Below are 23973 nucleotides of genomic sequence, written 5' to 3'. Positions count from 1 at the left end.
CAGAGGACACAGAGGCGAATCTTTGGGGTGCATTCATGGTTTCTCTTTAGTAGATTTACTCTGCTAATTATAATGCTATATTTGCCTGGGTTCCTCTTAATGTTCAATTGCATTCCAGAAGCATATGTCAGCTGGGGTAGGAAAGACAGCCAGAAATGTGTGTAGCACCAGGAGAAAACTGGATCGTGCTTAGAAATTAGCCACAATTAATCTCATAAAGTGGATAATAAAAAGTTAAGTGTGACTACAAGTTTTCTTCCCAAATTCTAGGGGCCAAAGGACACCTGGACAAACCAATCTTCCATCCTTTACCTGCCCATGGCTCCCTGACATTGCCCTCAAGTTGAGGAAGCAACTCTAAGAATCTGGCTATATAACAAGTTTTGTTTCTGTGGGGCCAAAATCCTGGGTAATTATATTCAGGATTTTCTTGCCACATCAGAGAATTACCCATAATTATGTGATAAAACGAAAACACCTCAAACAGAAGCATACTCTCGAGGCAATTGCTGGGGAAGGATGACAGGCAGCTGAAAAATGCATTTGTGAGTATCGATCCTTCTGTGGGAAGGGGTGGTTATTAAGAAGGAGGCTGGGGGTGGACGGGCTGAGCCAGGTTGGAAGGAGACGACAGGCGGGGAGCGGTGCTGGCTCACCTGGGCTTCTCTTTGTTGTGTGCGAAGCGCACTTGCTTTTCGTTCACATCTTTCCAGCTAAAATGGCCAGCCTTTTCCAGCTGGACCTCTTTGCCATTTCGTGAGAGCAGCAGCTGACCGTTGGTGGGTGTGCTGACAACGTGGAACAGCAGATCTTCCACTCTGCCATCCTGGTGTTGGATATTCAGGAGAGAAAAGTCCAGTGGCTTCATTGAACCGATCCCAAGAGTCAAGGAGCCATTCACATGAAGACTCGGGGTGTACATCTTATCTAGAAAAATGTATGAACCAAAAGATCAGACTTGCCATGGTCACTCCTTGGATTCCATGTATTTATTTTAAAGAAATGACCCCTTAATGCTAGTTCTGAGGTACACAGAGATGTGTGGATATAGGCTATTCTACATCTACAACATCCTTCTATGAAAGGATTCACATCTGGAGCCCATGAGAAAAACCAGAGCTTAGATGGAAGAGTTTTATTGTAAACTTGTTAGAAGACAATATAGAAATAAATTTAAATTTTATTTAAATATAAAAATAATCTAGCAATTATTGTTTGGCTATGGCAAAACAGTGTAAAATACAAAAGAAAAAAACCCAAATTAACTGCCATCATTAAAATTAAAAACATTTGTACTTCAAAACACCAATACAAAAAGACAAACTCCTGAATGGGAGAAAATGCAAATCCTTAATCTAGGGGAATAAAAGACTTATCCTGAGAACATACAGCAGGTTTTATATATCAACAATGAAGGACAAACTAAAAATGCATAAGAAATTGAATAAGCTTTACTATGAAGATAATCTACACACAAAAGGCCAATAAGCACACAAACAGGCATCCAACATTGTTGCCAGAATGACAATCAAAACCTCAATCATATGTCACTTTACTTCCCTTTGATAGATAATAATAATTAAAAATAATTGTTGGCAAGAAGTGAAGAAATTACAATCCTCACACACTATTGATAAGCATGTAAAATAGTGCAATAATACGGAAATATAGTTAGTTCATTAAATAAAATATATTTACTATGTACCTCAACGATACTATTGGTAGACGCCATGGAGAAGATGCCTACACAAAGATTTTCTGTGGATGTTCATAATAACACTGCTCTCAATAGTCAAGAAGAGGAAACGATTGATAGAATGATGGCCCGGTATGTGGCTCAGTGACAGCGCCTGCCTATCATGTATGGGTTCAATATTCAATACTAAAAACAAACACAGAAGTGAAGAAGCAAACAGACCTAAAGAATGTGGTGTGTCCACAACATGTAGTTATGGTAGCCATAAAAATGAAAAGGATGCTATACTGATGCAGGCTCTAATATGGATACACTTTGACATTAGGCCAGACATGGAAGCCACACATGAAAGGCTATGTACTGTGCGATTCTACTGATGTGAGATATCTCGAGTAGGCAAATCTACAAAAACAGAAAGTAAATGAGCGATGGCCAGAGGCTGGAGTGACGGGGAAATGAGCTGAGACTGCTGAAGGTTATGAAGTTCCCTTTTATGTTGATGAAAATGCTCTGGAATTAGATACTAGTGACCATCACATAACTTTGTGAATATACTAAAGAAAATCACTAGGTAATATAATTTAAGGGATAGATATTTTTGTATATTTTATGTTGAGTTATTACTCAAATAAGGATGCATATATTTTATAATAATGGGGACACTTGGGCTGAACTGCTAAAGATTCTGAATTAGATATTGTGGATGGATCTCATTATTTTTATAGACTCCCCAGGCAATGCTAATGAACTGGCAGGTTTGAAAACCACAGTCTTTCCCTGACACACTTGTCACATCAGATCCAGCAAGAGTAAGCAAAGAGGCAGGTGTCTGACGCCATCCCTAGAAGACTCAGGGAAATGGCCAGAGTCAGAATTCATGGAAAGTACATACAGAGTGTCACAAATTTTGATATTCTCTGTCCACACAAAACATCCAGTGAGGTAGGGTCTTCAAAGGTAGAACTGATCTTTCTACTGCAAGGTCTTTAGCCAAGGTCTTCATCCAGCAGTATTCCCATCTACAACTAGGTCACAGAGGATGACTTGGGAATGCCAGGTTTCATGGGGGTGACTTCTAAATAAAGTTATTCTAATGAAAGTGAAATCCATTTTCACAAGTTGACATGTATGGCATCCCAAGAGTCTTAAGCTGACTCACAAGCACCTGCAGTTCCCAGGAAGATTCCAACGGAGGCCAGAGATATATTATTTTTATTTTTTAAGAAATCTAATAGCTTTAGAGATCAAAAATGTGGAGACAGACTATGTGTTTGGTTGTCAGTACTAAAAAATGTCCTGTGTCAATGCTGGGGTTGTGACTCGAGGGTAGAATACCAGCCTAGCATGCATGGAGCCCTAGGTTCAATCTTTGGTACTGTCAAAAGAAAACAAACAAAAAAATCCTCCCCATGTTATTGACTAACAAAACCCAGCGAACTTTATGTCATGTTATAATTTTCACACTTTATGTGCCTAAAAAACTTGTAGGGTTCGAAATTGGGCTGAATTTAGATTCATTTCTCTTTGCTTTTTAAAGTGAGATGTCTGTTCTGTGTTGGGAGGGATCGTTCCTAATACAGCAGCTTCCCATCGATCGACTGACTTCAAATACCTGCAGTTAATAGAGCAGTCTCCTCACACTATTCATTTAGCTCTTCTCCCCACTGTCTGCATAAAAGATGCACCACTGTACCACCACCAAATTAGCTAGACGAGTTTACATGAACATCAACAATGCATTCGACCTGTCATATGTATGTGATTTCCTAAACTTATATTAAATTTCTTCTGATAGTTATGACTTTAAAGGTGCAGATCACTTCTTTTTTTCATTCCAAGATCAAAGAAATTTAGGAGTCAGGCTTTCCTGATTGCCCATGTTCTACAAATAGTGCCTTATGAAGCAGCAGGGGTTTCTGCCTGACAGGAATGATGAGTTTCTTACAACAGGTGTCAGCCATATCTGGAGACCCATCATTTGCACAGAGAAATGACTGCTAACATCATCAGACTACCAGCAGGAATGAACTTACCAGCGCAGGTTTCATTAGATGAGTGGCCAGAGAATCCGGGGACACAGGTGGGTATGCAGAGGCCACTCTTCAGAAAGAAGTCATGGCCACATAAGTGACACTGATCTCTGCGGCTGCATTGCAAGCATCCCCGAGGGCAGGCTGCCAAAGAGAAGACACAAGTAAGGCACATCTGCAGGCAGGACCACACAGGGAAATAAAGGGACTACAGTCAGAAGGGCTAAAATGCCACCACCAAATAAATGGTCCCTCATTGCACAAAAGAGAATGTAGTTTCCCTGTTGATATTTGTAGGGCGCTGATCTCCCCTCAGGAGGAAACGGAATCTCTAGGTTCACAACTCAATTTATGCAATGTCATCTAAAGAACACCACATATGGGAGGACGTTCTAAAAGGTACTGACTTGTAAGAGGTGGCGTTTAGAGAGATAAAGAACATAGACCTCTCTGGGCGTCTCATTCTTTCTCTGCCTCTTACCAGCTGTGACCCTGGACAAGTGTCTTTTACAATCTGGGCTGCAATGTTCTTGTCCTAACAGTGAGGGTAGGACTAGAACCCAACACAGACAACAGTTGCAAGGATTGCGAGCATGTCGATCTGAAGTGCCAGGCACACTGGGCGGGCTGCACCACTCCTCACTCTTACTGCTATTATACTGTGATAGCTGTGTCACCTGAGAGTGAGAGAAGTGACAGTAGCATTAACCACATCTCGACAGCAAGCTAAAGAAAGAACCATACCGTTTCTTCTTTGGATCAAGTTAATAACCTTGAAAAGACAGAATGCTTCATGCCTAATTGTCCTGTTTCCTTAGCTGGGATTTATTATGGTGAAGCTATGTAGGACGGTGTAAAGATCCTGGACTGGAATCAGAAATCTAGGTCTAATTTGTTGCCTTAACACTTCAAAGTCTTTTTTGTTTTTGCACTTGTAAAACAGGATTCTGTCTACCATATTTCACCAAGTCATTGTGAAGAAAACACGGAGAAATGTAAAACTCAACGAGTTCTTCCCAAGGCACACTCAGCAGAGACTCAAGTTACCTGTGCTTCTTCATGGCATTATTATTAAACATCAGGTATTCTTTCTAGTGGGTGCACTGGGCAACAGTTTTCAACAGAAATGAGAGCAAAGGAGAATTTGTTCTTGGATGATCCCCCACACAAGTAGGTTGAGACTCTGGGTTTAACTTTGGTTTAATAATAAAAGCTTTAGAATTTCTCACTAACTGATTGCCTAAATCCTATTCTTCAAGGCCATAATATCAATATTGGGTTATGAGTGATTTAGTCTACATGCTGAAAATCCTATGCTAGTATCAATATGGCTGATCCACTCTTAAATGGGTACTTCAGAGCCATTCAATGTAAGCATTCATTCCATAAAATGTTGGCATTGTTTCCACAAAGAACTTTAGGAACAATATTGATTCCTGTGAGAGAATTATCGGGCTGTACTCCTGAATCCTGTTTAACCAGCACCTGGCAGAAATACACGGGAAGCTATCAATTACTTAGAGAAAGTTCCCTGACTGATTCTGCATCTATGTGAGATGCTCTTGGTTACCTGACAATCAATGCACATGACTTACTAGCTGCCCTGAGTTCTTCCCAAAGCACTGAGCAAAGACTCAAGTTACCTGTGCATTTGTGTTTTGCATGATCTGCAAAGTATCCTTTCCCACATTCTTGGACACACTGGGCTTGGAAGAGGAGAAATGGCTCTTCACAGCGTGTGCACTCGTGGGGACCTTGGCATCGGAGACAGTGGCTGCTGCAGCCTGAAAGATAACAGTTAGGTCAACAGGAATTCATGTGTTTTCCAAGTGGGCTCTGGGTACTTATGGAAGGGTCAGGAAGCAATAGGATCAATACACCAGGCAAGGCACTCCAAGACAAACTAGGGACCCCAGCTCCTGGTTGCAACCACTACAACTATCAGTGGAAAACTTGCGACTAGTCACTCCATCTCTACAAATTTCCATGTTCTTCCCACATAACAGAAGTGAAAATACTGTCCCAAACTCCCCCCTGAGAGTTTGAATCATATAATGGAAAATGCTGGACAAACACTAAAGTGACTGGCAAATATTTATTTTTATTATAATTATTTATCAGTCTTTTCATTGGTTCAAATTCTTAGATATACAAACCTTTCTATCTAGAGAACAGGATTGTTAAATGTTGAAGGACACAGAAATTAATGGTTGACATAAATATGTCTGTGTGGGTATATAGCGCCATGGTTGTCATGCTGATATCAGATTTTAGCATATGTCTATTAGGGTGTGGGCGAAGGAAAAAGAAGTTGTCACCAATAACAAAGATAGCCCTGAAGAAGGATGCCAGGACCAGCAGAGAAGCCAAACAAAAATTTGCCATGGGCTCCTTAGAAGTCATAGAGAGACTTACGCTTACAGAAGCCCGAGTCTCGGTAGTGCTCTACGGAGCACTGCTCCATGCACACACCATCCTGGAGAACATAGCCATCCATGCATTGCAGGCAGTCTGTTCGAAGAGGCCCACTACAGGCATTGCAACTCCAATCACACTCTGGAAAGAAAGTCTACATTAGAGATCAGCTTCCTTTCCATCCTTTATTAGTCCCAGCAACCCATTTAGGAGGCCACAGTCTGTGGCTGTGAGAGGTAAAGTGAGGACAACACAAGAGACGTCAGATAAGTGAGCTGTAACAAAGCCCCAGCTTGTAGACATTTAAACGCGTCTTTGAGGTCTAGCGTTTCCCAATTATGTCAAACACAGGCATGCACAAGGAGCAGTCCAAGCCTGTGCAGAGCCTTCTTGTCAACAGGGCTGCTGCTGAAGAGTCAGATCAATTTGGCCTTATTCCAGGGGCACCCAAGTACTTCAGCCTCGTGCCATTCTGGTTCTTCATGCCAAACCTACCCTAGGGAGCAAGGCTGCCCCACAGACATAATCCTGGCCTCTAAATACTCAGGGTTCATGAGGTAAGGAGATATCAGAGACATAACTAAGAATGATGCTGCCACCATTGACACCAGACTCATGACTCTTCCTGTTTAGAACCTGATGGGGACAGCAGGGCAGAAAGAATAAATGATGTATAAAGGAACTCTCCAGAAAAAGGGGGTTATTGGACAATGGAGGACCTCATTTAAGGTAGAATCAAGTTTTTTAAATGTCCCTCTGTTCAACAAGCACCTGTAGGGACACAGTTCACTGCATCAGGAGAACATAAAAGTGAGACATGTAGACCCTGGCCTCAAAGAATTTGTGCCACAGTAAGGCCAGCCTTGGATGTGAACTTCAACAGTCCAGGGAGATGGCTAAAACTATTCATCAGGCCCAGTTTCATATCTATTCAGTTGGGAGTCTTGGGGGCTGGGGCATGGGGAAGCATGCTGCTGCTCGTATTGGTGATCTTGTCATAATCATGATCATATTTATAGCTGGCAGTTGTGATGTCCCAGGAAACAAACACTGATGCAATAAGAGAGCTCATGTGCGAGAAGCAATGTTCTAGCTGGTCTTTCATACCCGGGGGAATGGGAGGGAACATCCTGGTGAACCATGTAAGTTTTGAAGTTGGGCAAGTCTATTAAATTATCATTTTGCTGCATTTCTTCTGCATTTTCCTGTCTACCTTCCTTAATCCTTTGGGGCTTGAATTAAATATACACTAGTACCCACTTACTAAGGTCCTAGAGAGACAAAATGAAACAATGAATGTAAACATTCACAGAGGCTGGAGGTGACACCAGTGGTACAGCATGTACTTAGGATTTCTGGGTTCCTGGCTTTAATCAAAATAACTAAGTAAGTACAATGCCCCACATACATTAAGAGCTTCATAGAGGAACTGGTTTTCTTAGAGAACATATTTCCACTCAAGGCCATCTCAAACCCATTTTCTTAACCAGCTACGAAGCTGGAAGAATCATTTCTCTACTCCTTCACACAGTACTTCTAAGTCCTTAGGTAGCAGGTACATGTGCAAGATGATACATGTGCTCCGAAGGTGTCTAAAATTAATCTCCCTCATTTATATGGTTGAATCAGTCCTGAGGGAAAATGACTAAAAACAGAGCCATGGAAACCAGCAGTTATGAAATCGTTTACAATACAGAAGATCTGAAAGAATCTTGTTTTTCACCACAAACTGACAGCCCCTGGTTAGAAAGAAAAGTTTCTGCAGTTGAGAATATGGAAGACCACCTAAGTTGACAACCAAGTTCAATTTCTTAGAATGGAAAGTATGCGGAGCCCCAGAGTTTCCTGAGTTTACTTGACAGACATTTGACCTCTGTTTCAGGACTGGACCTTTTCTGCCAGAATGAGGGGGTTAGAAAGAAACATGGAGAGAAGTTAGCTAGTCAAACCCCATTTTCCTGTGCTGAACTCTGCCACAAGAATTCAAGCTATTGCTTAACAAGAAAAAGATATTTGGTGTTTTCATCCATTTGAATATACTAAGTAGAGACAACAATTCGGACATAAGTCTTGACTTGATTAGGTTTACAGTCAGACAAATCAGGGTTGCAAATGCAACCCACAGGCCCAGGGAGGTAATGTACATCTTTAGAAGAACCCTTGTGTAATAGAGATAACAGTAGGGACTCTAGTGAAGCAGGGATAAGAGCTATGCAGTCTAACCTGTAGTTACACTATAGCAATGTAATTCTACTATTACCAGATTTCTGAACTTCTCAAAAGAAATGGAAAATCTCAAGTGTTATATTTCTGGTGTGAAAGAGATAATCAGAACTGCAACACATCAGGACGTTAGATGGGCCAAGCAAAACATGTCTATGAACAAATGCAACTAAGGGTTTTGTTTGCCATTTGCTACCTCTCTCTTTGCCAGTGCCAGATGCAATGTTGGGCAATTTGAAGGAACTCAAATAATTTGTCTAGTGGATGCATAAATGCATGAATAAATGATATTCGTGCATGCATCATGGTTTCACAGAGAGTGGGAAATATCTGATGGAAGTGTTTGCGTTAAGATGAGGAGTGGGTGTCTAAAGCAATGGAACATCACTGAAGAATAGCAACCCCACAGAGCTCAGGAAAACCTTTACCTCTGCAAGTCTTGGTGGAGACATCGAGATAGTACTGGGGGGCGCAGCTCTCATACTGGCACTCGCCAAAGAGCAGGACCTTGCTTGGCTCTCGGCAGGAGGTGCAGCTGCCCTGTGAGTCACAGCTTCTACAATGCACGTTGCATGCTGAGTGGAGAGGAGAGGGAAATGACCAGATGATTACCACCACAAATACAGAGGCTCTGAGCAATGCTAGACATATGCTGCAGAAGAACAAAGCCCCACTCCCGTCTGCCCTTTAATTACGGCCCATAACCTTCCTCTGTGAGCAAGACACAGAAAATATTAGTTTTATTTTCCAAAATAGAAGGGAACCTATTTTCCCAGAGATGAAAATAAATCCAAGGGCAAGAATCCCATATCCAAATTGTTCTGTGATTTAGCAACAGAATTCATACTGACTCTAAGACCAGTGGCTTCATTTGAACATCACCTAGGAAATCAACACCCCTTCCATCATTTGTGTTATAGGCACATATTATTTCTAGGTGACAACTTTATTGGGGAGATTGTGAAATCCTGTATTTTAAGACATTGGACTTAGACGTGACCTGGTTTATTGGCTTACGCAGTTGTAACTCTCGGCAGCCAGGCACGTAATTGATGCATTTGGTGGTGCCCGAACTGGTCTGCTTGCCTTTCTCCAGTAACACCTGCCAATGCTCCTTCTATTTACTCATTCATGTTGGAGGGAAATGAGTTCATCACAAACTCTGGAAGGCAGATATATGGACGAGGGAGGGGGCCTGTTCTTTATTGCTCCACGGAGAAATTCTAGAACCAGTCAGAAAGAACAGGCCAACCAGTCCTCCCAACAGGGGTGATGGCTTCTTTCCCTCACCCATCCCTGCTCTGGGTTTAAGGCTGGCACAGGTACCCTGGAGCTCTGCTCCAATTCCAATGCACAATGGGTCAAGTACTGAATAGTTTACTTATCAGAGTTCCTATCTCTTCTGGTTACTCTTTCTTTCTAAAGTTCACTGTTTTAAAAGATTTATTTATTTTATATTTGAGTACTCTATCTGAATATATGTGTTTGTGCCAGAAGACAGCATAAGATTCCATTTTAGATGGTTGTGAGCTCTCCATGTGGTTGCTGGGAATTGAACTCGTCTCTGGAAGAGCAGCCAGTGATGTTAACTCTGGAGCCATCTCTCTAGCTCCCCATCTGGCTACTCTTAAATTTCAGGGCACTTCCTAAATTCTTTTTAAAACAGAATCTTGTGAGTTTCACAGCAACACAGTCATCACTGCTTTCCATAATGCTGGTTACACATAATTCCTCAAAAGCCCTTTACCATAAAGTTTGGCACAATGTAATTACCTATGAGGAACACTACAAAGGGCATTGCTGATTTTGTTTGTTTGTCTCTTGCAACAGGAACTCAGCCCAATTTAGGGGCTTATTTTAGTCAGTTACAGAAAAGAATGAAACTTAAAGATGAGAGTTAGGGGTCTTAATTCAATGAAAACTCTCCAGGAGATGCCATTTCCAAGGTATCACAGCAGTTTGTGCAGGGGCCTCCCTGAAGCAAGGGAAAAAGCATCCCCAAAGAGAAGAATAGCAGTGCTATGTGCTTTTGTCACTTGCACTTCATACAAGGGATTCTGTGTATTTCTTTGAGTTCGTATTTATGATTCGGAGGCTGTGAATATCCTCATAAATCTAAGTCACTATTTCTCCACCAACAGATACTCTCTTGCTCTTGAATAGAAATGCTAGTATTTCTTTCCTACGGCTGCTGTGTCACAGGACGTGCCAGTCCTAGCAGACAGCTGATGTATACCAAGCTGAGCTTTCATTACAAATGTGAGGAGATCTTCCCGTTGGTACAAAAGAAGTTCCTATCTCCAGTACTTCAACAGATGATGCCAAATTCTGGGTTTTTTTACAAAAAAACACCAAAAAACCCAAAAATAGCACCTTACAAATGCAAACACAAATCAGTGAACTAGAAGCACCATTCTTCCTGTCTCTATCTATCAAAGTATCTTTTATTGAATTGTTAGCTTTTCATTCCTGATGACCTTGACAGCAATAACTAATATATGGTAAAAGAAATCATACTCTCTGCTAGGGTCTGTGTTAAGTACTACAATGTTAAGATGTAGCTACAGTTATAATCCTTGCCCATTCCAGTTAGATTGAGACACAATTTCCACAGGCTTACATGTTTGGACATTTGGTAACCAGTGGGCAGTTGTTTGGGAAGGTTGCAGAAATTTTAGAAAGTAGAGCCTCACTGGAATAAATGGATCTCTGAGGGTGGCCCTTGAGGCTTCATAGCACCAATTCCTGTTAACTCTCTGCTTCCTAGGTGTTGATGTAATGTGTCCAACCAGCCTGTTCCTGCCACCATGACTTGGATGCCTTCTACAGGTCTTCTCATTCATGGTGGGCTGTATTCCCCGGAACAATACTTCTAAATAAACCCTTTCTCCCGTATGTTGCCTTTGTCAGGGTATTTTTTATCACAGAAAAAAAAGACATTGCCCCTTTATAGAGAGACACCAAGATCAAAGGTGTATTGGCTTTCTGGTAAGTGGCATTAACACTTAGACTTCTAGAGTCTTCCCAATTCTAGAGACTCCCCAAAGTCACTAGTCTATAGTGTCTTCAACATGAGAAATCCTACAACATAAAATTGAAATATCACCACTGTATCTTTTCACAGTGATTTTCAAAGATATAACAAATATCTAAGGGATTTATTTATTTTTATTTCATTTATAGGGTGCCTTCTTACATTGATGCATGAGTACTACATATATGTAGGACCTATGAAGGGGACATATAATCTGGAAATGAAGTAACAGACGGTTGTAAGGTTCCATGTGTGTGCTGGCAACACAACCCAGGTCCTCAGCAAGAAGAGCAGCAGGTGCTTGTTACTGCTGAGCCATCTCCCCAGCCCCTGTATGACAGTTTATCTGTCCCTCACCTGTGAAGAATGTCCTAATTGTTTTCCAGACCAGCTCTTTAATATACCCAAACATTTTATGTCCAATTCAGTGTAACTATAACCATACTTGTTTGAGATAACATCTATATATGTAACTCTTGTACAAGAAAAGAATAACTTTTACTTTGGGATGAAGAGGAAATATTTTACACGTGGCACATTGCATGTTGTCAGTATCAACAGATAAAGAGAGAAGATAAATTAAATCCACAGATGTGCAAGCCCACTGACCGTGTACATGCACAGGCTCCTTCTCTACTCAGGATCAAAGGACTACGTTGTTCAGATAACCATAATGAGATGGACTAACACTTCTACTTTGTATGGGATAACTGCAGAGGAGAAGTTAAATGACTTGCCCAAGGTCACACAGCTACCACTTAGAAAGGTGAGCATCTTCAGCTGGGCTGATATCTAAACCATGGTCTGCTAATGGCCTTCATATTGCCTTTGCACATTAGCTTCTTTTCTCATATAAAAGAAAGAGTACTGGAGGAGAAGGTGGAAGCAAGACTTTCACATTTCTTCCAAAGCCCCAGAAGGGCAGCAGGGAGACAGCTCAGTAAACTTACGCTGACACACTTGGTTATCATCCGGGTAATGACCAGGGAAGCAGGTGGTGCTGCAGGTACCAATGTGGGTCAGAACCAGACCAGTGTCACAGGAGGAGCAGGAGAAAGGTCCTCCATTCTGGCAACTCCTGCAGGAAGAATGGCATCCTACAGAGGGAAAAGAGACACAAGCAAAAACTACGATCTCCTTGTGATGTTTGGTATCATCAACTTGCCATGATCTAGATGTACCAAGAGACAGACTTCCATATATGTTTGTGCCAGAGCTTCTAGGTGAGGCTAACTGAGGTGGAACAATGCAGCCTAAATGTGGGCAGCACCATTACATGCTCCGAGGCCCTGGACTGACTACAAAGGAAAAACATAAACTGAACACCAGCGCTCATTTTCTCTCTGCTTCCCAACTGGGGATGCAGGGGAACCAGCTGTCAAGCTCAGCCCCCTCCCCACTTTCCTGCCACAAAGGGCTGTACCTTCCAACTGAGAGACAAAACAAGCTCCTCCTTGCTAAGCTAGCTTTATCCAGGTATTCTGCCCCAGCAGTGAGAAGACAGCGAAGCCATCCCCCACAAAGCAACACGTGAAAATGAAGACTTCAAACAGGGCACTTGTCAGGCCAGGCTGCAGCCCTGAGCAATGCTTCCAGTCTCCTTTCTCTTCGAGACCCCAGAGCCTTCTCTGATGTCAATCATCAGCATCAAAACCCCGCCCCAGTGCGGCACTTACTCACTTTTACAAGTGCCCCTCTCTGCATAGTGTCCAGGAGGGCAGTCAGCAACACAGTGATCCCCAAGCAGCAGGTGGCGGGCATGCTGGCACTTTAGGCAGATGCTCCCAGTGTCGTGGAGGTTAGCCACGCAGTGCTGGCACAGAGGATGGCAGTCTGGAGAGGGGAGAGGAGGGAAACAAGCATTGATGTGCATGCACCAAGGTCTAATCGGCACACCACTGGGCAGAGGAGGCTCAATTACCACACCTGCAGCTCAGCCATCTGGAGAGGAGCCCAGAGGTCGCACCCCAATAAAGCAGAAGCTGAGGACTTGAACAAATGGAGGGCTTGAGGTTTTTAGTAAATGGTTTTAGTAAATGCTAGGCCCGGCACAGCAATTGAGTTTTCATTTCTTTCCAATTGAACGGCCTTCAAGTACTAGGGCTTTGTGTGGCAGATATTGACATGGTAGAGAGAAACGTCAGTCCAACAGAAACAGCTATATCAGTGTAACTTCTCCCCCCAGGAGCAACAGCCCTCACGGGCTGGGAGTCTTCATCCCAGCGCAGGCTCTGGAGCCTGCCACAGGACTCCTTCACAAGGCCTTCAGGGCCAGCCCTCCAGTCAGCTTTGGCATGGGGAGAGTGAGGTCGGTAGATAATTGGATTGAGTTGCTTGAACACTTTAGTCTTTAAGTGAAGATGGGATTATAACAAAGGGCCAAGAGCGGAAATATCATTTTCATGATCTGATAGATGGTTCTCAGCAGCTCTGTCGTACCAGTCATGATTAAAGTCATAAAACAAATTGTCTGGTGCAGTCAGCACTATCTTGTTCTTACCCATATAATAGTCAATCCTTAATAAAGAGCTCAGTCGGGTTCAGCCTCCATTGTGTGTGAACAGTTCCTCGGCTCTGCCTTCAAGTGGTAATTACCTCAAAGTCTCCTTCATAATTCTTCATCTCCATGGCAGAAGAAACCCAGGGATGCTAATCACCGCCAAATGAAAATAGTTGAGGTGTAGGACAGGGAGAAAGGATTCTGGCTTTAGGTCCCTTCCATGTTTCCTCTAGGGGACTCCACGCACTTGTTTGCACCTGTTCCTACCTTGCCAGGGCTCGGATGTCTTGTTTCATCTCTTGTATTATAGGTCATGCCAGTGATCCAGGCTACATCTGCTCTTTTTTTAAAAAAAGCCCATGTCAGCAACACTGATTGCATCCATGATCCCTGGCTTCTGTGCTTTCGGAGAAACATTAACTGTTGATCATCTACAAATACTCTCAGAGCAGGAAGCAGACCTCATTCCCACACCAGCACTCCAATCAGCATGAGACTCACTCCTGCTGCCCCAGAAATTAAGTCAAAGTACCCTCTTCAAAAATGCCAACTCTTCTATCACACAAACTGAGGTGTGGCGATAGATCGTTTATGATCTAATAAAGTCACTGAAGATCAGAAAAGCAAAGCAGCCAGTCTCTAGCTCTTACCTCTACCTCACACTGAGGGGCAATCCTGGCTCCACGAATCCTCAGTGTGGCTGGAGACTGAATGCCCTGCTCCTATATTATACATCTCTCTAGTGCTGGGATTAAAGGCATGAGTTCTGTTTCTCTTTTAGACTGATTAACTCTCATGTGTGCTACCATTGCCCAGCTTCTATGGCTATGGTTAGCTTTGCATTCTGATCTTCAATGACTTTACTAGATCATAAGCAATATATCCCTGACCTTTTATTGAACTTTGGTGTTTCAAACAGCAGGCAGCCTTTCACCAGTATTAGAGACAACACATGATATCCTAGGAGTTAAGTGAATCCTTATTACATACCTTTACTACATCATCAAGGAAATGGCGGCCGCATGAAGGGGAATATGAGAAGGAGGCTGTCCCCTGACCCCCACGGCTGTGTATGACTTGCATATTGCCAAGTGCTTTGTTCTTACCCTGTGCTGCCCTCACAGGGTAGAAGCACAAGCCTGGAGGTGGGTCTGAAGAAGTTAAAATGTTTCAGAAAATAGAGCAAATGAAGGTAGTGTTCTATGTGCATGGAAGCCCAGGAAATACTCACTACCTAGTGAAGGCCCCATTGGCTGGGGTGCCACGAGCTCGTCCTCCTCCAGGCAAGTGTGGGCAGAGCATCCTGGTTTTGGGCATGTACGGACAAGATTTGCAGATGTTCAGTTGGGCTAGAGAACAGCTGCATTGACTGGATGTAGCCAGAGACATGAAAGAGAATCGTCATCGTGGTGACATTTTGAGGACAAGTAAGCAGGTCTCTGGAGTAGTCTGAGGGTATAGTAAATCAGTATCTATTGACTTGTCTGATCTTGGGGATCTCTGCAGGCTGTTTGCATAAAGAACAAACTGTATATCCAGGTGTGGCTGGGCTATGAACAGTCCCTTTTGCTTTTTAAAAAGCCAACTTGAAAGTCTCTCTACTCCATCCAAGATATCGCAACACTACACCCACCAATGATTCACACCCACCAAGTGTTCACACCCACCAAGTGTTCCAGTTGACTTCACTCAGTCTGGGTGCATTGCAGCCTCCTTTTGTTCCTTTCAGCTAGGAACATTTATCTTTACTCATTTTTATCCCATTTTCCATCTCACCGGACTCCGCCTGACATGCTTAATTCTGTTACCAGCGCTCCCCCACGCCCCCCCCCCCCGTCTCTTTACCCTGTCCTTGACATGTTGCATACGACCTCCAGTCCCCAGAGATTTCTGTACAAACATCTTGGCTCACTGTCTTTCCCTGAAATCACCTGTTACTGCCTTGGTTATAAAATGCCCCTCACAGGCTCCCACAGGCTCCTGTGTTTGACACTCAGTTGGTGATGCTATTTTCTGAGGTTGTGGGGCCTTCAGGAAGGAGCACCTAGCTGGAGGAAGTGGTTTGCTGGGTTTGGAGGAGTAGGCCTTGAGGTTATAGTTCAGTCTGGCATCTAGCCTCATTTTATCTGCCTCGTGGTTACCCAGTGTTAGCAAACCACTGCTCTCTCCTACCACCTAATGCAACATTCCCCCCACCATAATTCAGGGTATCCCTAAAACAGTCAGCCAAAATGAAAGCCTTCCTCTCTTGACTGGCTTCTTGTCAGATATTCAGTCAGAGAAAAAAATTACTAATATGCCACCCAGCTTCCTTCACTTCTAATACCCACCTTGGTGTGTCCTGTTTCAGCCTCCACAACTGTCTTGACAGGTCTCTGGTGGACAATAAGTGACAAAATTGACTGGATTCCTCCTTATCCTTTGAGAAATCCCACAGCGTGACACTTCTAACCAGCCTTTCTCTTTGAAGCACTTTCTCTCCTCTTAGCATTGTTTATTCTATCCCAGCATTGGTTGGGTCCTCTTTCTGTGGCTCCAATTGACAGATAAATATAGGAATTCTCTGCAGTCCTTGTGACAGTTACTCTTGATCATCAACTTCAGATTTAGAGCCACACCTTTGAAATTCCCTAGGGTAGGAGTTCTCAACCTTCCTAAAGCTGCCACCCTTTAGTACAGTTACTGATGTTGTGGAGGCCCCCTACCAAAAAAGTACCTTCGTTGCTACCTCATAACTGTAATTCTGCTACTGTTAGGAATCATAATGTAGATACTTGTGTTTTCCAGTTTGACCCCAAGGGGGTCACGACCCACAGGTTGAGAACCACTGGTCTGAGGTTTTTTTTTTTTAATGCAGAAAGAAAGGCATAGATGCTGACGGAAGTCACGTCTTGAACACAAGTGGCACTATGCCCATAGGCTGGGACCATGAGCTGCATAAAAAGGAAGAAAGCTGACTGAACACCAGCATTCATCTTTGTGCCTGTACCTCACATTTCCCCACAGAGCTTTCCCTACCATTCCTTTCTCTGTTCCGAGTATTCTCATGAGCTAAAAGCCCAAACAAATCCGTCCTTCCTCAGGTCGCTTCTTCCGGGTATCCAATCACAGCAAAGGGAAAAGAAGCTAATGCACCCCTCCATAACTTCTGTCCTCCCAACCACGTCTGTGGAAACCTCAAAGCAAACATGGCGGGCTGTGTGCATTCAGATCCCAGAGGCCAGTGAAAGGGCTCCGGAGTGCAGACTGCAATCACTCAGGGCCTCAGCTCCTTCCAAAGCTCCCCGCTAAAGCAGCTGTAGGACAGAAGGCATCCATCAATCCCATGGCATATCACAGGGCATGATAGAGTGAATACCAGAGGCGAGGAAGAAATCAATAAATGACATCTGAAAATATAAAAGTCAACCACGAGTTGCCCATAGTGTCACATTCATCCAAGTTAGATTACAGCTCTGCCTTCCACGGGAGGGTATAACTACTTCAGTTTGAAAGTTGGACTTTCTCTTTTAGTTCACTGTCTGTATTTATTCTATTGTTCAAAAAGTCACACTGAATACCCAATCCTATGAATAAATTCATTGCAAAACAACAATCTGAGGGAGTTCCTGTATTAATCCCTTTACCTAAACCTCCCCTCCCACTCCTGCCATGCGTACACACCAGCCCCAACAAACCACCACTGAAATAAATGTGCGGTGGAATCCCGCTGTGAATCATGGTTGGTTGACTGATTTTTATTAAGCCAAGGAAAGGAAGAATAATAAATTTCTAAAATCTAGGAAACAGCCTTTTTTCAGAAGCTTGAAATCAAAATCTTTTTAGAAAAAATTCCTTGGGAGACCTCAGTATGACGGATGATACAGGAAGGAAGCCAGAAACCAGGGCAACAAGAGCCTGAGGATCAATACAAATGTTCTGGCTTACATTCAAAGAAGTATTGTTCCCTGGAGCAGACATGGAGCTCAGGGCATTGGGCCACAAGCGGCCAGTCCCACTGGTCACCATCTCCGAGCTGGCTTAAGACTTCATCCCGAGAGCTGTCATGTTCTACACAGAAGAGGGGGCTATGCAGCATTGAAAATATATTCCAGGACTTTATTTCTCTGACAGCAAATCTATCTATAGAATAAGACATGGAAAGTAATTCTTCAAAGTACACATGAAAACCAAAAACCACCTTAGGAATGCTTGTCAGAGTGGAGAACGGCTGATGTTGACATTCTTTTTTTTATGCTTTTCCTACATGGACTTTCACGTGTAGATTTTTACACAGGTGAGATTATATGAAATGTGGACACTTTGAACTTCCCACTCAGTCCCATCAGCATCTCCACATGCCACCAGGGACGTTCTGTCAACACAGTTTTTTTTTTGTTTTGTTTTGTTTTTTTGTTTTGTTTTTTACAAGATAGGGTTTCTCTGATTTGTTTTGGAGGCTATCGGTCCAGCCCGGCCTCGAACTCACAGAGATCCACCTGCCTCTGCCTCCCGAGTGCTGGAATTAAAGGCATGTGCCACCACCGCCCAGCATCAACACAGTTTTTAAGGACCACATAGTACTGCAGGTTTAAGTCAACAAGTAGAAAAGGTCATGTTTATGACAGCGTGGACCTTTGACTCCACTCTTCTACTTAAGACACAATAAAAAGCTTTGTGTACAAATCTTCATCTGCATTCCTGATCATTCTTAAAGGACAACATTAAGAAGGTATAGCTAATAATATCATTAGAGCTTGTATTTGTGGCCTCTGAACACGCATTAGGTGCTACCTCAACTGCCACAATGCAAATTTCTTTTCAAGAAACAGACTGCGCCATGCCATCCTGTCCCTTTGATAAATGGGGAAACTGGAGATGGAGGACTTAATTCCTGGGTTCACACATGCCAGACCCAGATGAAGACATACCTTTACCACACTGGGCATGAAAAACAATGTACAATTCTTAATAGGCCTTGATATTTTCTTTCTAGAAACTTCTTATCATTTGGTGTTTCTAAGAGACATTTGAGTCTACTTTGTCATAACTATGCAAACACTATGAATATATATAAGTATTATAATGCATACATTAAATATATATTTAAATTAACATATACACATATAAATGAACATATACATATAAATACGTTTAAATAAAACAACCTTGATTAATCAATAAGATTAGTGAAAAGTTGTCTTACCATATTTTACCTCATTGTTTTATAATTGTATGTGAAATTGAGCATTTCTGCAGGCTGTTTGCATAAAGAACAAACTGTATATCCAGGTGTGGCTGGGCTATGAACAGTCCCTTTTGCTTTTTAAAAAGCCAACTTGAAAGTCTCTCTACTCCATCCAAGATATCGCAACACTACACCCACCAATGATTCACACCCACCAAGTGTTCACACCCACCAAGTGTTCCAGTTGACTTCACTCAGTCTGGGTGCATTGCAGCCTCCTTTTGTTCCTTTCAGCTAGGAACATTTATCTTTACTCATTTTTATCCCATTTTCCATCTCACCGGACTCCGCCTGACATGCTTAATTCTGTTACCAGCGCTCCCCCACGCCCCCCCCCCGTCTCTTTACCCTGTCCTTGACATGTTGCATACGACCTCCAGTCCCCAGAGATTTCTGTACAAACATCTTGGCTCACTGTCTTTCCCTGAAATCACCTGTTACTGCCTTGGTTATAAAATGCCCCTCACAGGCTCCCACAGGCTCCTGTGTTTGACACTCAGTTGGTGATGCTATTTTCTGAGGTTGTGGGGCCTTCAGGAAGGAGCACCTAGCTGGAGGAAGTGGTTTGCTGGGTTTGGAGGAGTAGGCCTTGAGGTTATAGTTCAGTCTGGCATCTAGCCTCATTTTATCTGCCTCGTGGTTACCCAGTGTTAGCAAACCACTGCTCTCTCCTACCACCTAATGCAACATTCCCCCCACCATAATTCAGGGTATCCCTAAAACAGTCAGCCAAAATGAAAGCCTTCCTCTCTTGACTGGCTTCTTGTCAGATATTCAGTCAGAGAAAAAAATTACTAATATGCCACCCAGCTTCCTTCACTTCTAATACCCACCTTGGTGTGTCCTGTTTCAGCCTCCACAACTGTCTTGACAGGTCTCTGGTGGACAATAAGTGACAAAATTGACTGGATTCCTCCTTATCCTTTGAGAAATCCCACAGCGTGACACTTCTAACCAGCCTTTCTCTTTGAAGCACTTTCTCTCCTCTTAGCATTGTTTATTCTATCCCAGCATTGGTTGGGTCCTCTTTCTGTGGCTCCAATTGACAGATAAATATAGGAATTCTCTGCAGTCCTTGTGACAGTTACTCTTGATCATCAACTTCAGATTTAGAGCCACAGAATTTGCTTTGAAATTCCCTAGGGTAGGAGTTCTCAACCTTCCTAAAGCTGCCACCCTTTAGTACAGTTACTGATGTTGTGGAGGCCCCCTACCAAAAAAGTACCTTCGTTGCTACCTCATAACTGTAATTCTGCTACTGTTAGGAATCATAATGTAGATACTTGTGTTTTCCAGTTTGACCCCAAGGGGGTCACGACCCACAGGTTGAGAACCACTGGTCTGAGGTTTTTTTTTTTTTAATGCAGAAAGAAAGGCATAGATGCTGACGGAAGTCACGTCTTGAACACAAGTGGCACTATGCCCATAGGCTGGGACCATGAGCTGCATAAAAAGGAAGAAAGCTGACTGAACACCAGCATTCATCTTTGTGCCTGTACCTCACATTTCCCCACAGAGCTTTCCCTACCATTCCTTTCTCTGTTCCGAGTATTCTCATGAGCTAAAAGCCCAAACAAATCCGTCCTTCCTCAGGTCGCTTCTTCCGGGTATCCAATCACAGCAAAGGGAAAAGAAGCTAATGCACCCCTCCATAACTTCTGTCCTCCCAACCACGTCTGTGGAAACCTCAAAGCAAACATGGCGGGCTGTGTGCATTCAGATCCCAGAGGCCAGTGAAAGGGCTCCGGAGTGCAGACTGCAATCACTCAGGGCCTCAGCTCCTTCCAAAGCTCCCCGCTAAAGCAGCTGTAGGACAGAAGGCATCCATCAATCCCATGGCATATCACAGGGCATGATAGAGTGAATACCAGAGGCGAGGAAGAAATCAATAAATGACATCTGAAAATATAAAAGTCAACCACGAGTTGCCCATAGTGTCACATTCATCCAAGTTAGATTACAGCTCTGCCTTCCACGGGAGGGTATAACTACTTCAGTTTGAAAGTTGGACTTTCTCTTTTAGTTCACTGTCTGTATTTATTCTATTGTTCAAAAAGTCACACTGAATACCCAATCCTATGAATAAATTCATTGCAAAACAACAATCTGAGGGAGTTCCTGTATTAATCCCTTTACCTAAACCTCCCCTCCCACTCCTGCCATGCGTACACACCAGCCCCAACAAACCACCACTGAAATAAATGTGCGGTGGAATCCCGCTGTGAATCATGGTTGGTTGACTGATTTTTATTAAGCCAAGGAAAGGAAGAATAATAAATTTCTAAAATCTAGGAAACAGCCTTTTTTCAGAAGCTTGAAATCAAAATCTTTTTAGAAAAAATTCCTTGGGAGACCTCAGTATGACGGATGATACAGGAAGGAAGCCAGAAACCAGGGCAACAAGAGCCTGAGGATCAATACAAATGTTCTGGCTTACATTCAAAGAAGTATTGTTCCCTGGAGCAGACATGGAGCTCAGGACATTGGGCCACAAGCGGCCAGTCCCACTGGTCACCATCTCCGAGCTGGCTTAAGACTTCATCCCGAGAGCTGTCATGTTCTACACAGAAGAGGGGGCTATGCAGCATTGAAAATATATTCCAGGACTTTATTTCTCTGACAGCAAATCTATCTATAGAATAAGACATGGAAAGTAATTCTTCAAAGTACACATGAAAACCAAAAACCACCTTAGGAATGCTTGTCAGAGTGGAGAACGACTGATGTTGACATTCTTTTTTTTATGCTTTTCCTACATGGACTTTCACGTGTAGATTTTTACACAGGTGAGATTATATGAAATGTGGACACTTTGAACTTCCCACTCAGTCCCATCAGCATCTCCACATGCCACCAGGGACGTTCTGTCAACACAGTTTTTTTTTTGTTTTGTTTTGTTTTTTTGTTTTGGTTTTTACAAGATAGGGTTTCTCTGATTTGTTTTGGAGGCTATCGGTCCAGCCCGGCCTCAAACTCACAGAGATCCACCTGCCTCTGCCTCCCGAGTGCTGGGATTAAAGGCATGTGCCACCACCGCCCAGCATCAACACAGTTTTTAAGGACCACATAGTACTGCAGGTTTAAGTCAACAAGTAGAAAAGGTCATGTTTATGACAGCGTGGACCTTTGACTCCACTCTTCTACTTAAGACACAATAAAAAGCTTTGTGTACAAATCTTCATCTGCATTCCTGATCATTCTTAAAGGACAACATTAAGAAGGTATAGCTAATAATATCATTAGAGCTTGTATTTGTGGCCTCTGAACACGCATTAGGTGCTACCTCAACTGCCACAATGCAAATTTCTTTTCAAGAAACAGACTGCGCCATGCCATCCTGTCCCTTTGATAAATGGGGAAACTGGAGATGGAGGACTTAATTCCTGGGTTCACACATGCCAGACCCAGATGAAGACATACCTTTACCACACTGGGCATGAAAAACAATGTACAATTCTTAATAGGCCTTGATATTTTCTTTCTAGAAACTTCTTATCATTTGGTGTTTCTAAGAGACATTTGAGTCTACTTTGTCATAACTATGCAAACACTATGAATATATATAAGTATTATAATGCATACATTAAATATATATTTAAATTAACATATACACATATAAATGAACATATACATATAAATACGTTTAAATAAAACAACCTTGATTAATCAATCAGATTAGTGAAAAGTTGTCTTACCATATTTTACCTCATTGTTTTATAATTGTATGTGAAATTGAGCATTTGAAAAAATATTTTTCAAACAACAAAAATATTTAAGTAGCTACAGTATTCATAGAGGTTTTGGCACAATTGGTTAAATGATCCTGATTGTATGATTCTGTCCAAGAAGTTAGTGTGTACAAGAAATCAATAATGTGCAACACCAATACAAGAGTTCTTTCTCTATTGTTTGCAGCTATCCCCACTGAATAGGCAGCATGGTGTCACAAGCTCTCCCTGAGAACTCATCAAAGCCTTACCTGCAAAGTTACCTATTTATTAGCTCAAGGTGCAGGTAAAAGACAAAAGATGGGGGAAAGATACCAACAACACAGCCCCAAATGTGCATATGAATGAACAAACACCGGCCTACCTCCATCAATATAATCTGTGTCCTCTCCAACTTCCTACCCCAGCTTACAGAGGCACCTTCTGTTGAGGGGAAGGGGCAGCAAGGCCATCCACTCTACATCAGATTCCCCTCCCAGGGAGGAGCAGGTTAAATGCTGAGCAGACCTGGGTTGCACCGTCACCTGAAAGAGGGTTGTGTCTATAGCGTTCTGTGATGCAGGGTGATGGAGATGGCAGGCTGGGCAGCTCGAAGGCGTACAGCGAGTGTGGAGTGGTAATAGTGGCTGGAGACCTACAAGGCTATAAGGATGAGGTCAGGGGGCCTTGGCACTAGGTACCAGGAGCCAAACTAGTTAAAAGGGTCAGCGGTGGTGGTGGTGGGGGGTGAGTTATCTGCAAAGACAAGAGAACTGGGCGGGGATGAGAGGGGATGGAAACGTTTTCAAGAAAAGGGGAACACTTAGACCCAAAGCAGTAGCAGAATGAAGCAGGGTGTCTCCAAGAAAGGAGTTTATATGGCTGGTCTGAGTATGTATCCAAAGCTGGGAACAGTGATGCAGACTTGTAATCCCAGCCTTGGAGAGGTTGGGGAAAATGATTACAACAAATTCAAGGCCAACCTGGGCTACACAGTGAGATCTCGTCTCAGACAGACAAGCAAACAACACACAAAGGAGTCCTGTGAAATACGGCTAGACTGGGTTAGGGAGACCTTAGCAAATCAAGAAAAAGGGAATTGGAAATTGGCATGTGGGGTATGTGGGGTATGTGGGGGCAG

At 42.9% G+C, this 23973-nt stretch overlaps 1 protein-coding gene across 1 annotated transcript in view; it reads right to left on the bottom strand.

Annotated features, from left to right (window-relative positions):
- The window catches only part of Fras1 (Fraser extracellular matrix complex subunit 1), a 400187-nt gene that overhangs the window by 135185 nt on the left and 241029 nt on the right, over positions 1-23973 (bottom strand). The window contains exons 21-27 of the mRNA XM_040747451.1: positions 13079-13231; positions 12349-12495; positions 8793-8939; positions 6142-6282; positions 5370-5510; positions 3730-3870; positions 657-927 (exon numbers count right to left, since the gene is read on the bottom strand). Coding sequence (XP_040603385.1) covers positions 657-927; positions 3730-3870; positions 5370-5510; positions 6142-6282; positions 8793-8939; positions 12349-12495; positions 13079-13231 — 1141 coding nt within the window. The remainder of the gene's footprint in view (positions 1-656; positions 928-3729; positions 3871-5369; positions 5511-6141; positions 6283-8792; positions 8940-12348; positions 12496-13078; positions 13232-23973) is intronic.

This window comes from Mesocricetus auratus, unplaced genomic scaffold, assembly GCF_017639785.1.
Source record: "Mesocricetus auratus isolate SY011 unplaced genomic scaffold, BCM_Maur_2.0 Super-Scaffold_100006, whole genome shotgun sequence".
NCBI lineage: Eukaryota > Metazoa > Chordata > Mammalia > Rodentia > Cricetidae > Mesocricetus > Mesocricetus auratus.
Note: the sequence above shows the minus strand (reverse complement) of the source record. Positions and strands in the feature narration are given on the sequence as shown.